The sequence below is a fragment of the Pinus tabuliformis genome, chromosome 3_1 (genome assembly GCF_031772625.1).
Source record: "Pinus tabuliformis cultivar Carrire ecotype Pingquan chromosome 3_1, CPIR1, whole genome shotgun sequence".
Lineage (NCBI taxonomy): Eukaryota > Viridiplantae > Streptophyta > Pinopsida > Pinales > Pinaceae > Pinus > Pinus tabuliformis.
In genome coordinates this window covers 728,913,776-728,931,398 of record NC_142301.1, presented here as the reverse complement: position 1 = coordinate 728,931,398, position 17,623 = coordinate 728,913,776, and the positions used below count along the sequence as shown (strand labels likewise).

Genomic DNA, 17,623 nt, shown 5'->3' with positions numbered 1-17,623 from the left:
TTGATTCCTCATTCATGGAAGGAGTTGGTTTCGATGCCATGAACTATTTAGCTTGTTTTTCATATTTGAAGCAATATAGAACTAGTAGAAAAAGCTACTATTGTAAAATTGGAATCCAAAACTAGGTCGATTGGGAAAGAGTTGTCTCATAGAACATTAGGCATGCCATTTTGGTGGGCATTTATATTCTAACACTACAATAAATAAAACTCTTATGCAATGGAAACTCTACGAAAACCATGATAGCTCCTCACTAGCTAGCTCTTCACAGGCTAAGTGCCTCCTCACTGCTATCAAACAATATTGATATATAATATCATAGTCCATCTCTCCATTATAAGGAGTTTGGGGCTACATACCTTATTTTTCATGTTCGACTTGTAATATAAAAGGTAGAGCAATAGATATTATAAAATTGGATACCAAAAATGACCAACTCTATTGGAGAGATGCAAAGTCCACTAGTCTATTCATATGGTGTGGAGTATTTTCCTATCAAGAAATAATATAAGAGGAAAATAGTTTTGAACCTAAGAGAATTGTAAGTATAATTATTGAGAAAAGAATGGCCCTATCACGTTATTATTGTGAGAGTTTAGACTTAGTTTATTTTTTTTCTGATACTAAGATGTTTATTTTTTTGTTTTAGTTATTCTGTTAAACTTATTATATTTCTCCTTTGTCAGGTTCATGCACATATATTTATCACTACTTGGTTATGCTAGCTTTGATTTGAGGATAGGTCAAATCAATTGTCATTAGAGCCCTTATGGCCTATATCTAGACTTTGTAGTATAGTCTTCCCAATTGTCAAGCATGCAGTATAGAGAATCATTCTCTATGTTAAATGAAATGACCTTTATATAAAATGATGATGCAAGAGAATTTATGCATGCAATGCACTAGTAAGTGTCATAAAGTTAGATTTTCCCAAAAATAGGTTAGTTTAGTGGTTCACTACAATTTGTATGTTGAACTATTTCTGCTAGTGAGTCAAAATCACCAAGATGTGTTTGACATAAGATTAGTAGTTCATTACAATTTGTATGTTGAATTGTTTGTGCTAGTGAGTTGAAATCCCCAAGATGTATTTTTCCTGAGTATTTGCATGTCACACTTGGACCTAGAAAGTACTTATAGGTCATAGTTTGATTCGTTCATCCATTTAGCCCTTTTTTCTCTTTTTTTTCATCTTTCATAAGAGAACAAATCTTGTGTATATTTTCATATTTTTGTACTACCTGATTTTTTCTCGAGCCAAGTTGAACTCTTTAATATTTTTCCTCACTATGTTTTTTGAGTGAAGTTGGTTAATTATGTTTGTAGGTCACCTTACATTGTTTTTGTTTATTTGATGCATTTATTCCTTGCAATTCTAATATAATTAAATTGTGGTATAGTTGTTGTTGTGGTGTTTGAAGAACATCAATATTTAGTGGTTTAAAACTTGGTCTGAGACAAGTTTGAAATCATTTATTGATTGGTTCAGATGGTCGGGTTGGTATTGACCCATCTAAGTCAAAACATGACTTCGCTGGTTTGGTAAGCATAGACAACTTAAAGACATGATTTTAGGTGGTTTGGTAAGCATAGACAACTTAAAGACATGATCTAAGGTGTAATTGCGTAGGTCTCTGAGTATTGGCACTAGGGTATGATGGGAGTCTACCAAGCTTCAATGGCAGAATTATTGGTGTCAGTTCTACATTAGTAGGGAAGAGAGGAATGCACTTTTTAATAAATTTCTTTCAAAATTTTCTATTTGATTTTGTTGCAGTAGACATAAAAGTAGGTATGATTTCATTTTAGCTTATCGAGTTTGAGTCTTTAAAAGAGCGTTGCTTCTTTTTGTTGATTCCTCTTTCAGGGAAGGAGTCAATTTCAAGGCCATGCTTTTAATAGTGCACTTTAAACTTTTTGCATTCTGGAATAGACGATCATAATTTCCCCGCAAGTGCATGGCAATGTCTTCAAGTGGTTAAATATGCTATTCACTTAAGTGCTTTCAATAATTCCACAAAACATTTTGATAAATAAAGAGTTTTGTGAGAATGAGGACCCACTGTGGGTTTTGTCATGTTTGTGTCACTAAGCATAAGCGACGTGGTATCCTTGCTCTTTTAGATGAAGAAATGGAATACAGATGTATGTCCTAGATTGTGGATACATAAATGGATGTTCAATTGTGCCTAATTGTGGGTACATAGAAAAAAAGTGATCCATATATGTGTTTTACATTTTGATCCGAGGACTATCGATATTGTGATTTTCATCCAAGTATTTATAAGTATAATGTTGCCAAATTTATTTTCATAGGTAATATGTATGTATAGGCATTTTACTATTTAGAATGCTTTTAGATAAACATAGATTTGAAATTCTCTAAATGACAAATAATGTAAAAAATCAATCATATATGTCACTGCTTAATAGAGAAGGAAACCAAATATCCACAACTATTAGGAAAAACTTAAGTATCATTAACACTAGGAGATGAAAAAATCCAAAAAGAAAAAGGAAACCAAATATCCAAAACTGTTAGGGAAAACTTAATTATCATTGAAATTAGTAGATAAAAAGGTCCAAAAAAAGACCGACAGATTTTTAGAGGGATTCTTGAATCTTCAGACTGTAAAAATATAAAGAAACGTAGGCTTTAAATTGACATTTGAACCTGTCTATAGCGAAATATCAGAAATTTTGTCAAATTTGTTTTAAAAATATAAAAAATCCTTTTAAACATCTTTAACTTATACTTTGAAACAAATCACAATATCCGAGTTATAATGAACGTAACTTGGTTAAAACTTATACTTTGAAACAAATCACAATATCCGAGTTATAATGAACTTCACTTGCAAGTTACAAAATTAAATTCCAAATTGGCAACGGTGAATATGTATTGCAAAACAACGTGAACATGACTCAAAATACGGTGGCAAAAGTCATTGACAAACACAAGGATGTATTACATATAAGACAATGATGTATTATTGACAAACCCAATGACATGATTTCATTCGATTTTTTTCGGTTTACCATCCCTATCACAAATTTGGAAAATCGTTTCTGAAAGGCGACAATTCATTCTGAAATCAACGTCCCGTCAGGTTGCCTATAGTCCATATTCACACCATCAGGTTCCCTTAGTCCATATTCACACCATCTGGCTCCCTTTAATCCATCTTCATGAATATCACAGCCACAAGTTACCAAGTTGCGCCTCTCTGGTCCATGTTCACAAATAATGAAGTTGCTGATCTGACCATTTAAGGTTCGGTGGAGGGTACGGAATAATGATCCTAATTGACAGCGAACAAATATTTATCAAGGTCCAAAAGTCTCAAGTATGGAAGTTGATCTCCTGCCACATGCCAAAAAATCAAACAGGAAGTTAACTTATTAGTATAGGCTACGTCTGCCTCCGGACCTTTGTTTCACCTGTACAGGCTCAGTGGTGGCGTAAGAAGCATGGACTACAATTAATGTCTACACCGACTCATCGACTTAAGTACACACCACCATCTGATTGGGTACGGAGTACCACTTTCTCACGCAAACCAGAGTTTTAAATCAGACCAAGTCCAGCCATCCATAGGTTTACATAATTATCATCCATGGAATCCTTCAAATACAGCACCCACCTCAATAGGTCTCATCGCTTCGTTTTCTCCTGTCTCACGAGGATTTGGAGGTTGAGGCCCCGTAAGTCATTCTGGCATTCGGACGTAGGATTGTTATTTTGAAACCATAGCTCGACTATTCAAGTTTCGGGATTACTCGAAGCATCCCGGGCAATCTGTTGATATTATATATTCATTGTATATACGTCCATTCTGTTGATATTATATATTCATTGTATATACGTCAATGGAGATACAAGAAGTAGAAGAAGACAGCATGGTTGCCACTGCACATAATATGGACAAATGTTTGGGCTGCTCCGAGGACGCGACGAGAGGCACACTCACCATCCTCACCTCTGACCACAGACTTTCGCCCACGGGCCATCAAAATTCTAGCAACCCCAAAGAGAAATCGGCCGATTTGGAAGCGAATTTGGCTTCTGCCGGTCGACTAATCTCATTCTGGGACTTCAACTCGTTAAACTCCATGCTGTTCCAGAGGAGCCCAAAAGAAGCCAACGAGTATCTCGACGCTGTGGACGGTCTACGCGCTCTCATGGAACGTCTCGTCGTCGCGCACAGCAGCTCTGCCATGCTGGTGCGCGCGCAGCGCCTCACGGAAATGTCGATGGCCCGCCTTGAGAAGGAGTTTCATGGAATTCTGTTGGCTAACGTCGAGCCAAGAATAGAGCCTGAGGACGCCAGGTCGAGCCACGCGTTGACAGACGAAAACGACCGCTGCAGCGGCCGCAGTCAGAGTCGGAACTCGAACGCCGACGGGATTTGCGAAATCGACATGATGTCAGTTCAAGCCGTGCTGGACCTCCGCAGCATAGCGAAACGTATGATTGCCGGAGGGTATGGATGTGAGTGCGTACGAATCTACGGGCAAACCAGAAAATCTGTAATCGAAGGGTGTCTCAACAGAATCGGCGTCGAGTGGCTGAGTACGAGCGACGTGCAGAAGATGGAGTGGGGAATTCTCGACATCAAGATCAAGAACTGGATACGCGTCGTGAACTTTACGGTGCGGATTCTGTTCGCCAGCGAGAAACGTCTCTGTGACGAGATATTTGCTGGGCTTAACAACGTCAGCGACTTCTGTTTCGCCGAGGTCGTCAAGGGGCCGACGACAAAGCTTCTAGCGTTTGGGGAATCCGCGGCCATGAGCAAAAGGTCCAGCGAAAGGCTTTTCACGGTGCTCGACATGTATGAGACTCTTTGGTACCTAATGCCCGACATCGACACCGTTTATTGCCAGGAATCGTGTGCGAGCGTGAGGACGCAAGCGTCTACGATCCTCGTTCGGCTCGGGGAATCGGCATGGGGGATTTTGACAGACTTCGAGAATGCAATCCAGGCAAGGAATTCAAAGACCCCGGCACCCGGAGGCACCATTCATCCGCTTACCGGGTATGTTACGAATTATCTGAGTTTTTTGTCTGATTACAAGGAGACACTCCTGAACATAATGGCCAGTGCACCCATTGGTATCTCCAAGGACATGCCTGATGACCTGGTAGACCTGTCTGGGGACCTGGGCGGGCAGGATGATGAATTGGGTAGCGTTGCCTCTGCTCTCTCTGTGAGACTCAGATGGATTATCATTAGTTTGCAATGTAAGTTAGATGTGAAATCTAACCTCTACCACGATGTTCCCCTGTCATACCTGTTTCTCATGAACAATCTTCATTACATTGTCAAGAAGGTCAAGGGTTCGAAGCTTTTGGGCCTGTTAGGGTATGGCTGGTTGAGGAAGAATCAGTGCAAGGTGAGGGAATACGCGGAATATTACGAGAGAGCGGCATGGACAAAAGCCCTCAATTGTTTGACGGAGGATGGGATTCACGCCAGTGGGGATTGTTCCAGTGGAGTATCACGGCAGGCCTTGGAGGATAGATTGAAGTGTTTCAATTTTGTAGTTGAGGAGGAACTCAGGAAACATTCTGGTTGGACGGTCCCGGATTTGCAGTTACAGCAGGAACTGAACATTTCAATCGCAGAGAAGATGATACCGGCTTATCGGTCCTTCTTGGGCAGATTCAGAAAGTATTTCGAAAGTGGAAGGCACTCTCAGATGCATATGAAGTACACTCCTGAAGACCTGGAAACGCATCTCTTGGATCTCTTTCCCAGCAATCCATCATCCATAAGCACTTCCTTGTCCAGATCAGGGAAAGAAGAGTATTAATTAATGTGTATCGAAAGATCATTATAGGAGGATAACTTTTGAATTACAGATGTCGTATTCGAGTCAGAGAAAACCTCGGTCTAAATGGAAGCGTTCTTTTCAAGCTTGTGAAAGATCGATGATTGTGATTAATTGTCATGTGACATTGTACAAAATGGATCTTCTTCACGTCAATCTTCCGTGTGCCTATATTCCCAAGAAAACTATGTGCAGGAGTTATCTTGCGTGTATTTTCTTGAATTACATATTTCTCTCTTTCTTTCTTATCTATTCATGTTTTGATTGGAAGTTTTATAACCAATGTTCACACTCAACTATTTGAAAGAGTTTAATATATTCCCAGTTGTTTGTGTTCTATAATGTGATTGCTTAGCGTCTTGTCTGCACTCTAGATAATTTGGCTAGAGGATAGAGGTCGTGCTTTGTTTAAATTGCAGAGAAACACATGAAACATATCTTAGCTTCATATGTCATTAGGTTGGTTGGATAATCAAGTAATTTATTTTTTGCCCAATTCTAAATCCATTTTTGACATGAGCTCATTTTGCTTATCAAGATTTTTATGCTCAATTTTGAGTCTCATGGGGAAATTATTGCCGTTTAAAGTCTGTTAAACATTTTCTTGAGTCTCACGAGTTATCTTGCGTGTATTTTCTTGAATTACATATATTTTTCCTTTTTTTCCCTATCTATTCCGGTATTAGATATTTGAAAGAGTTTAACATGTTCCTAGTTAGTGTTCTATAAGGTGATTAGTTAGTGTTCTATAATGTGATTGCTTATCTTCTTGTTTGTATTCTAGATAATTTGGTTAGAGAATAGAGGTTGTAGTAGTTGAAAATAATTAATATTATATTGTATTGATGGAGAAATAGTTACATGGTTGTAAGGTAACTCGTTAGGATCAGTTCCTAGGGTGTAGGAATTTGTTCTCACCTCCTTATTCATTTGAAATGTATTTATTGTCTCATATTTGATTAATTGAACATGAGAGTGTACGATCAAGTTTATGCGGGTGCAGCCTGCTCACCTGCGAGTTGCTAGTTAATTCAATTCATATTTTTCTTTCCAGTTTTCTAACATGGTATGAGAGCTCAGATCTGGTGAGCCTGATTTACCTGCAAAGCCTTATTGGCTACATTAGAGCCCTAGTGGGAACATGGGAGCCTCAATGCTCACATTTTCGGAGTCTAGGTGGTCGGGAGTGACGTACCTTACTCAGCATATCTCTAGCTCAGCACAAAGTAGTCATCGCGGCTTTCGGCTTGACAAAAGCGATGATCATCGCGGATCTTAGGGTCAAACCTGCGGTGATCGACTTCTCCTTAGAGAGATTTTAAATCTTCATTGTTTTTCAGTCTAAAAGAGTGATGGCATGTTTTTTATGGTTTTGAGCTTTAGATCAGACAGTTTGGTGGTGGACCTGAGTTGTAGACACAAAGATCATGGTAGATTTGTGGCAGATCGACCAGATTGGAGGCAGATCACGCAGTTTGGTGGCAGATTTGTGATCGATTCAAAGGTTTTGGTATGTTTTGAGATTTTTTTTTTGTAGCTTGTAATTGTTCACTTGTTGAGAATTGATTGTAGATCGAGGGATTGAGATTCCGATCAGTCGAAAATGAACAATTTTACAGAAGCTTATCTCAATAAGTCTAACAAACTCGATGGGACCAATTATACCAATTGGAAATTTAAGCTATAAACATTTCTTGAGGGATTGAGCGCTTGGTTGATCGTCAGTGGTGATGAGCAGAAGCTGACCATGGCAGCAGGCGGCATGGCAACACTAATGCAGGATTGGGATAAAAGGGAGAATAAGGCGAAAGTCTTATTGAAGATGTCTATTAAAGACAATATTATCCCGCATATTAGAGATTGTAAATCGTCCAGTGACATATGGACTACACTCAAGAACCTCTACCAGACATGGAACACCAATTGCATTTTGTCGCTCAAAGGCAAGTTGTTTCCCATGAGGATGGAGGAGAATGAATCCGTTGCAGATTCATTGCACGGGTCAAGGAATAGAAAGACAGATTGGGAGACATCGAGGAGAAGGTGTCTGATTCTGATCTTGTCACAATTACATTGATTATGATGACAGATGAATACCAGATGTTCATCACAGGCTTGTCTGCAAGGAAGGAAACCCATGCATTTGAAGAGCTAACAGGAATCCTGATACGGGAAGAAGAGCGGCGACAAAATTTGAGACCACAGAGTGTTGATCTTGCTTTGATCGCAAAGAAGAAGCCATACAAAGGGAAACAACCACAGGGACAGAAAGGTGGTGGAAGTTTTTAGAAGAGACCATTTAGAGGTTTGTCTCCAAATAAATCTGACATTAAATGTTTTCACTATGGGAAAACCGGTCACTTTGCTAAGTTTTGTTTTAAGAGACAAACAGATGAGGCTATAAATAAACAGAGAAAACACACAGGGTATTTTGCTGATGAAGGTCACAATCACGATCTTCGATTATTTATCGCTGATTATGCTCTTTCAGCTATTGAGGAGGATGAGTCCGAAATATGGTTCGTAGATTCAGGCGCATCTTCACATATGTTACAAGTAATAGACATTGGTTCGGAAATTTTGCAGAAACTGCTAGTTTAGCTAACATATATCTAGGTGACGATAGAGGTTATCAAATTAAGGGGTATGGTGATATTTGAGGGCTTATTTTTGACACTTTAAATTTTTTTATGTATCAAGTGCAAACAATTTTTTTTTTGTTAGTGATTTTCATCTTGATTTTGAAAAGTGTTGATGAGCATCAACCCTTTTTGTTTAGAGAGCTTAGTTTTTACACTTTAAATTTTCTAATGAAATAAGTGTGGATTATTTTTATAAATGTTGCTAATTTTCGTGTTAATAATAAAACATAAAAATAAAAATAAAAAAAGACAAAAAAAAATCAAATACAAAAAAAAATTATAAAAAAACACAAAAAAAAAAACAAAAATCCTATAAAAATGTAAAAAAAACCAAAATTAACTCGTCAAAAAAAAAAAGAATAAAAAATTAATGGGAAAAGAAAAAAATGTCAAAAATTAAATAAAAAGAATGATTTTTTTTTTTTCAAAAAATATATATAATTTAAAGAAAAACAAATTAAACCAAAAAAAAATCTAAGAACATTTTTTTTTAAGTTAAAAAAACAAATAAAAATAAAAACCTCATTAGAAAAAAACTTAAAATAATTACCAAAAAAATTAAGAAAAGAAAAACAAAAACAAAAAATCAACTAAAATAAATTTTTTTTAAATATTTAAATTAAATAATTTAAATAAACAAAATTAAAAATAAAATAAAAAATAAAAAAAATTTAACAATTGTTTTTTTAAATTAAAATTATAAAAATAAAGAAATAACATTAAAAAATAAAAAAAATAAAAAAAATTAAATCATAAAAGTTGAAAATCAAAATTGAAAAAAAAAATTCAAAACAATTAAAAAATAAAATTAAACTATATAAAAAAAAGATAATTAAAAAAAACCAATTAAAAAAATAAAATAAAAATATTAAAAAAAACATAAAAAGAATATTAAAAAAAACAATTAAAAAAATATATGAGGCTGATTTCGGGAATCGGCCTTCGGCTTCTTGGCCTCTCGCTGGGACCCGGGCCGAGGGGGTGCTGCACTTATCACTCCCCGCTCGCCCTGGCCCCAGCTAGTGGCCAAGAAGCTGCAGGGCAATTCGGCCCGCAGGGGGGGGGCTGCACTTAGCGCTCCCCGCTTGCCCTGGCCCCCAGCTAGTGGCCAAGAAGCTGCAGGGCGATTCCTGGAATCGACTTGCGACCTCTTGGCTGATGGCTGGGGGTCCGAATGGGCGAGCCAGCGCAGGGGGGGGGTCCAAGTGGGCGGGTCGGGGAGGGCGGAGGGGAGAGGGGAGACGGTGGGGTGTGGCAGGGATGACGGGAGAGGGGCTGAGGTGGTTCGAGGGGGAGCGACGGGGTGGTTAGGGGTGGAGTGATGGGGGAGTGGGGGTTATTTTTTTAACTATTTTTCTTTTATATTTTTTTAATATATATATATATATATATATATATATATATAATTGTTTTATATATATATATATAAAACAATTATATATATATATATATATATATATATATATATATATATATATATAATTGTTTTTTATATATTTTTATTTTTATTTTTTAAATTATTTTTAAATTGTTTTTATATATATATATATATTTTTTAATTGTTTTATTTTATTTTATTTTATTTCTCTATTTATTTTTCTAAATGTTTTGAATTTCCTTTTTAATTTTTATATGTTAATTTTATTTAATTTTTTTTTCAATTTTGTTTTTAATTTTAATTTATAAAAACAATTCTTAAATTTTTATTTTATTTATTTTTATTTTTTATTTTGTTTATTTAAATTATTTAATTTAAATATTTTTTATTTTTTATTCTAGTTGATATATATATATATATATATATAATTCTATGAGGTTTTTATTTTTTATTTATTTTTTAACTTGAAAAAAAATGTTTTTAAATTTTTTTTATTTGTTTAATTTGTTTTTCATTAATATATATATAAAAACTCATCTATTTATTATTTTTTGATCTTTTAATTAATTAATTTATTTTTTTCGATTAATTTTTTATTCAATTTTTTTTTATTGTTACGAGTTGGGTTTTTTTTTTTTTTTTTTTGAGGTTTTTTGTTTTTTATAATTCTTTTTTATTTGATTTTTTTTTGGGGTCATGTTTTTTTCATTTTTTGAAATTTATTTTTTTAAATGTTTTGATTTTCTTTTGAATTTTAATTTTATTTTTTTTTTTGGTAATTATTTAACGTTTTTTAAATAATGTTTTTTTTTTTTAACTCAAAAAAGTGGTTTTTTTAATTTTAATTTATTTTTTTTCAATTATATATATATATATTTATTTATTTTTAACATTCTTTTTTTTACAAGTTAATTCTGTGTTTTTTATTTTTGTTTTTTGTTTTTTTTGTTGTTTTTTATATCTCATATATTTTATGATATTTAATTTATTTTTCTCATGAATCGTCCCCTTGCCACCCCTGGCCAGTTGGGCCTCAAGGTGGCTGGGGATATTTATTTTTTATTTTTTTAAGTTTTTTATTTTTAGTTTTTTAGTTTTTATTTTATTTTACTCCTTTTTTTTTTAAATTTTACATGGTATGGTTAATTTTTTTTACATTTTATAGTTTTTTTTGTCATTACTATATATTTTTCATATTTAGTTTTTTTAATCATGTTTTATTATTTGTTAATTTTTTTTTAAATATTTGAATTTTTGTTTTTTTTTTTTCAATTTTTGTGTTTTGTTTTGTTTTTGCTTTTTTGCTTCTTTTTTTCTTTTTCCTTTTTCTTTTATTTGAATATTTGAATTTTTGTATTTCTATATATTTTATATATTTGATTTATTTTGTCATGTTTTTAATGTTTTATTACTTATTATTTTTTAATTTTGTTGTTCAATATTTGAATTTTTGTTTTCTTACTCGATTCATTATAACGAAAACTTTAAAATCAACTAACAAATTGCACGTAATGGGATCGGGTTGCTACACAAGCATCGACACGGACGCTACAAATATATATATATATATATATATATATATATATATATATATATATATATATATTTGTAATGTCCGTGTCGATGCTTGTGTAGCAACCCGATCCCATTACGTGCAATTTGTTAGTTGTTTTAAAGTTTTCGTTATAATGAATCGAGTTTGCCCCACAATGTGTTAATTTCATGGTTGGTCTTTAAGTTTTCATTACAATGGGTTGAGCTCACCTACACTGCGTGTCAATTTTATAGTTGATTTTTATTGTTTTTTAGCAATGTATCAAGTTGTCTTAGGCTAAGATTTTAAAATCGCTATACATTTAGCATTTAAAAAAAACTACTCTTGGTATAATAACTCTTTCATTCTGGTCTTCATTTTTAAAGTGTTTTTAGTCATAAATGTTTTCCATAATGTCATGCTTGAAATATTTTGAAAACTTTAGATTGTTTCATAGTCATAATCTTTGGTTTTAATTCCATGGTTGAAAATTTGTGAAGATTTTAATGTTTTTCTAAGTCGTGATATTTTATCTTTAATGTTATATTTGAAAATAGTTATAAATATTTTTTCTTAACACCATGCCTGAAAATTGTTGGAATTTTAGGTTTTTCAAAGAAGTGATATTTTAAATTTATTGTCATGCTTAAAAATCGTTGGAATTTTAAGGCTTTTCAAAGATGTGATATTTTATTGTTAATGTCATGCTTGAAAATCATTGGAATTTAAAGTTTTTCAGAGGCAAGATATTTTAATTTTAACTTCATTAATAAAAAATGTTGAAAAAGTACCCTAAAAAAAAAAACGTTATTCTGGCATCAATACTTTTCGATTTCAAGGTGTTTTTTGCACCAAACAAAAAGGCTTTTATTGTTTTTTATTTTTATTTTTAAAAAATATTGAAAATTTATTCTAGAAAAAATTGGTGATGAAGAATCAACACTTTTTATTTTTAGGTTGTTTTTCCAAGTTTTTTTGGGATTTTTGGGCTCGAGTACTTGTTTTGAGGTAGTAGTTCCCGTTTGATCGGTAACTATGTTAACCCTTGTGAAGTGCGCAAGAAGTATGCTTCAAGGTAAGGGTTTATCTAATGGTTTTTGGGTTGAAGCCATTAACACTGTAGTTTACTTGAAAAATAGGAGTCCAACTAAATGTCTCAATTTTAAAACTCCTTTTGAAGCACTTTATGGATATAAGCTCGTAGTGGATCATTTAAGGGGTTTTGGGTCAAAAGCCTTTGCCCATATTCTAAGGATGACAGGAAGAAGTTAGATCCTAAGGCCACGAAATGCATATTCATAGGATATTGCACTGAGTTTAAAGCTTATAAGTTGTTTAATCCTTTGACTCGTAAAGTTTTTGTGAGTTGAGATGTGCTATTTCATGAGCAGACTGAGGAAGGAAATAAGGAGAATAGCCTTGAAGAGTGGCACATTCCATTGTTGATGGAAGAAAGCAGTGAGGACATGCAGTAGTAGCAACAACAACAACAACAACAACAGAAAGAGGAAGAGGCAGGTGATGTAATCAGTAAGTCGAGCCCGCTAAGGTCTGAAGCAAACAGATTTGAGGTGAGTCCATTACTGAGAAGATCAGGTAGGAACACTTAACTACCAACCATATTGAAATACTATGATTTAATGTCAAACATTTTAGATGTTATAGAACCCACAAATTATAAAGAAGCTATTCAATATCATGAGTGGAGGGCCATAATGAATGAAGAATTTCAATCTATTGTCAGAAATAATACTTGGGAACTAGTTGAATTGCATGAAGGAAAAATACCCATAGGTTGCAAGTGGCTTTACAAACCTAAATTTAATGCAGATGGGAGTATAGAAAAGTTTAAAGCTAGATTGGTAGCAAAGGGTTATTCACAGAAAGAGGGAATTGACTATGAAGAAACCTTTGCTCCCATAGCCAAACTGAATACTATTAGAATGTTAATTGTTGTAGCGACAAACATTAGTGGAAGCTACACCGGTCAAATGTTAATTTTGCATTTTTAAATGGTGCTTTAAAGGAAGAGGTTTATTTAATGCAGCCTGAAGGGTTTGTTAAACAAGGGCAAGAGCATTTAGTTTGTAGATTGAAAAAGGCCTTTTATGGTTTAAAATAGGCACCCAGGTCTTAGTATGAGAAGATAGATTCATTTTTCTTACAGCATGGTTTTTATAGGAGTAAGAATGACCCAAATCTATATACCATGTATGATGAACATGGCCAGATAGTTTTGATTTCATTGTATGTGGATGACATGATTATAATAGGTAATGCAGATGCATTAATAAAAGAAATCAAATTGAAGATGTCACAGGTTTTTGAGCTGAAAGACCTCAGAAGTTTACATTATTGTCTAGGTCTGTAAGTGTGGAGAGACTCTGGGCAGACTTTCCTTACTCAAGGTAAGTATGTCAGAGGGCTTCTAAAAAAGTTCATCATGGAACAGTGTAAAAAAACATTAGTACCTTTGCAGCAGAACCTGAAATAGTGCAGAGACGATGACTCTAAGGAGGTGGATGCTACATTTTATAGGAAGCTAGTTGATAGTATGATATATTTGACTACAACTAGACCAGACTTAGCATACTCTGTTAGTGTGCTGAGCCAGTTTATGTCTAAACCTCTTGAAAGTCATTGGGTAGCGGCAAAAAGTGTACTGAGGTATCTTCATGGTACTTGTGATTATGGTATTTTATACACTGATACATCTGATGTTACTTTAGCAGGTTTTTTAGACTTTGATTGGGCAAGTAACTTGGATGATCGATGATCTATCATGGGTTATGCATTCAGTATTGGATCCGGGGTCATAGCATGGAGCATTAAAAAGCATAGCACTATGTCTTTATTTTCAGCTAAAGTCGAGTACCAAGTAGTATGTGTAACGACATGTGAAGCTATCTGGTTGAGGAGGCTTCTCCATGATGTAGGAGAAGAGCAGAAAGAAGCGACCATCATTAATTGTGACAACCAGAGTTCCATTAGGCTGGCAAACAATCCCGTATTTCATAAGAACATGAAACACATAGATACTCAGTTTCACTTTGTAAGAGAAAAAGTCTAGTCAAAATATTTTTTTATTGAATACTGTAAAACATGTGACAATATGGCTGATATTTCTAGAAAGCCTCTTGGGAAGGTGAAGTTTGAATTATTTAGGGGGATGTTAGGACTTCAAGATAATCCTTTCTCCATTAAGGAGGAGAGTTGAAAATAATTAATATTGTATTGTATTAATAGAGAAATGGTTACATGGTTGTAACGTAACTCCTTAAGTTAGGATTAGTTCCTAGGTTGTAGGAGTTTGTTCTCACCTCCCTATTCTTTTGAGATGTATTTATTGTCTTATCTTTGATTAATTGAACATGAGAGTGTATTCTCCAGTTTATGCAGCGTGCTCACTTGTGAACTGATAGTTAATTCAATTCATGTTTTTCTTTCCATTTTTCTAACAATAGTTTGTTTAAATTGTAGAGAAACATATAAAACATATCTGAGCCTCAGATGTCATTAGGTCAGTGGGATAGTAATGTAATTTACTTATTTTTGCGCAATTCTAAATCCATTTTTGACCTAAGTTCATTTTGTTTATCAAGAGTTTTTACTCAATTTTGAGTCTCCGAGAGGAAATTATCGCCCTTAACGTCAATTAAGATCTTTCAATTTTATGTCCCAACATGACAAGTGACAACTTAAATACAAAGACACGTTGAGACATGTGGCATTAACCGTACAGTCTCACAGCAACAACTCTATGCGAGATCTTGTATAGTCCATGGCTTAACTTATACAGATATATCGTATCTTTCTCAAATTTCCATGATTTTGGTTTTGCGCAATACATGGTGCATTGCACCATCCTAAAGTCCTTGAAAAACAACCCTTATCACATCACAGAAAACTTCTTACGTGATTTATGACATCTCAACAATCTTTTCATCACTAGGATATCTCATCATGATCATCTTACCTTTCTTGTGACATATATTATCCCAAGGAATTTTTTGTCTTTGAGAACAGACATAATTTTTGTGTGGCAGGGAATTTATTTTCATTATGGCAAAGGGAACCTTGCATTCCTATATTACATTATTGTAATATATTCCTCCTTTGAAAATCCAAAGCATACTTTCCCATATATTGCATCATCCAAATTTTTTGTTCCTTCTAAAATAGCGGCCTTTTCACCCTTTTATCACATCATTCAAATAATTTTCTCTATGATGTATTACACTCACTTTTTCTTTTTATTTATAATGTTGTGAATATCTTCGCGAAGATAAGAAGATCACACCACTAGAAACATTATTACATGAAGTGTATTACCCCAACATAGATCCATTTTAAGTAAGGATCTAACATGAGTCGAGAGGGATCAAATTTCTTCACGTGCAAACATCTTTAGAGTGTAAAATACAATGTGTTATTTCTCATTGTTTAAAATGTATTTTTGCATGCTAAATAGAGTTATATAGGACCAAATAAACGTTTTAACCATAAAACTTATTTTTTTCATGATATATATATAATTTTTTTTTTTTAAATGCTATATAATGTATACGCAATTGACATTAAAATATTTTACATAAAGTGTACATCACATTCTATAACACAAATTAAAATGGTTTTTTATTATTAACATATTTTTAAGTATATGTCAATATTAATTCGTATTAAAATATTTTATCAATAACCAAATTATAAGATTTAAACATCTTACTCACACCTTTTTTTACTTCTAATTACTTTACAACATATTATTATTTTTTAATTATAGCTGGCACTATTTTTCTATTTAGAACATAATTTTTAACTTTCATTTTTATTTTGAAGGGGAACAGACGATCAGACAAACTTACATATCCCTTCATACTAGGTTGTAGAATAAGCCTTTCTTCATTATCACATCATAATATTTTATTTTGTACAATATAACACTAAAAAATTATCTTAGTGTGATACATTGCACCACTAATTTTTCCATTCTTGTAATATATGTCTCTGCTAATTTTTCTAACTCTTTCCTCCATCTTCCTTCATTGCATCATTGGAGACTTTGTACTACATCATAAATTTTTATGGTGCAACACATCATATTACAATATCCTTCATTTCTTGGAATACATGGGACTTCTCCAAAAATTATCTAAGTTTTGGACTCCTTCCAGTGATAAAGAGATATCACATAAGCTATTTTTTTCATGCAATATGTGACATATCACACGATCTTTTTATTTTTTCAGTACCCACCATGTCACGCCTTCTTTTTTATTTTGTTTGATACACACTATATTGAACCTTCTTTTTATCTTATGTATTATAGATTGTATCACACCTTTTTGTTTGTGCTATAAATGAAATGAATTTCTATTAGTGTTTTCAAAAATTTCTCATCTTATCCATAATGCTTCCAAATTTTTTCTAAGTATTCAATCCAACACTTTAACTCTTTCTCACACATGTTTTGTAAAATTGAAATAGGGATTATGCCCCATTCCTTTCCAAGAATATCTTCTCCACTTCTTACCCAAATCAGTTGTATATTAGGAGACCATGCATGGGTTTTTCTAATCATTCACATAAAAATTAATGGAGGTAAGGACAGTACGAAATAATTTTACAATAGCTTATAAGGTTCCATTTATAAGAAACCTTGGCATTCTTAACCCACTCTTAATAAGCTACAACATTAGGGTTCTTATTTAACTAAGACACCTTATATCCATATTAGTTAATTCACCCAACATACATCAATAGAGTATAGTAAATTACCAATTCCCATTATAAGAATCATATGATTCATATATAGTGGTTACGACTAGGGTAAAACATCATGATGCCATAGAATATGAAGACTATTATTACACACATTCGCATCTAAAGGAAATTATCCTTTTCATCATTAGTGAAAACTTTCCAATAAAATGAACCATATGAAATTAAATTCATATACATGAAGGATGAAGAATGAATTATTTTTCTAAACTCTGAATTGACTGAGGTGGAGCAACATTTCGCTAGATCATAGACTTTGTTGCACATGTTCTCTCTACAAATGGCCACACCTAAGCTGAGTTATTATACTTAAGGAAAAGAAAGGTTCTCATAGGGTGGCCACTCTATCTTAGATGTATTAAACCTATAATCTAAAGGTCTCATTGCTAATTTCTCTTGGACTAGCATTGATTCCTTCTTTGTCATATAGTCCCTTAGAATACGCTCCCTCTA

At 33.5% G+C, this 17,623-nt stretch overlaps 1 protein-coding gene across 1 annotated transcript; it reads left to right on the top strand.

The window, feature by feature from the left end:
• Nucleotides 1-3,636: 3,636 nt before the first annotated feature.
• Nucleotides 3,637-6,119, top strand: LOC149189373 (exocyst complex component EXO70A1-like). Its single transcript, XM_089413198.1, has one exon. The coding sequence runs from the start codon at nt 3,871-3,873 to the stop codon at nt 5,815-5,817; it is 1,947 nt and encodes a 648-aa protein (XP_089269324.1). The 5' UTR covers nt 3,637-3,870; the 3' UTR covers nt 5,818-6,119.
• Nucleotides 6,120-17,623: the final 11,504 nt, after the last annotated feature.

Bases quoted from the DNA above. Each gene is read 5' to 3' on its own strand.
- LOC149189373 (XM_089413198.1), top strand. From the start codon at position 3,871: ATGGAGATACAAGAAGTAGAAGAAGACAGCATGGTTGCCACTGCACAT.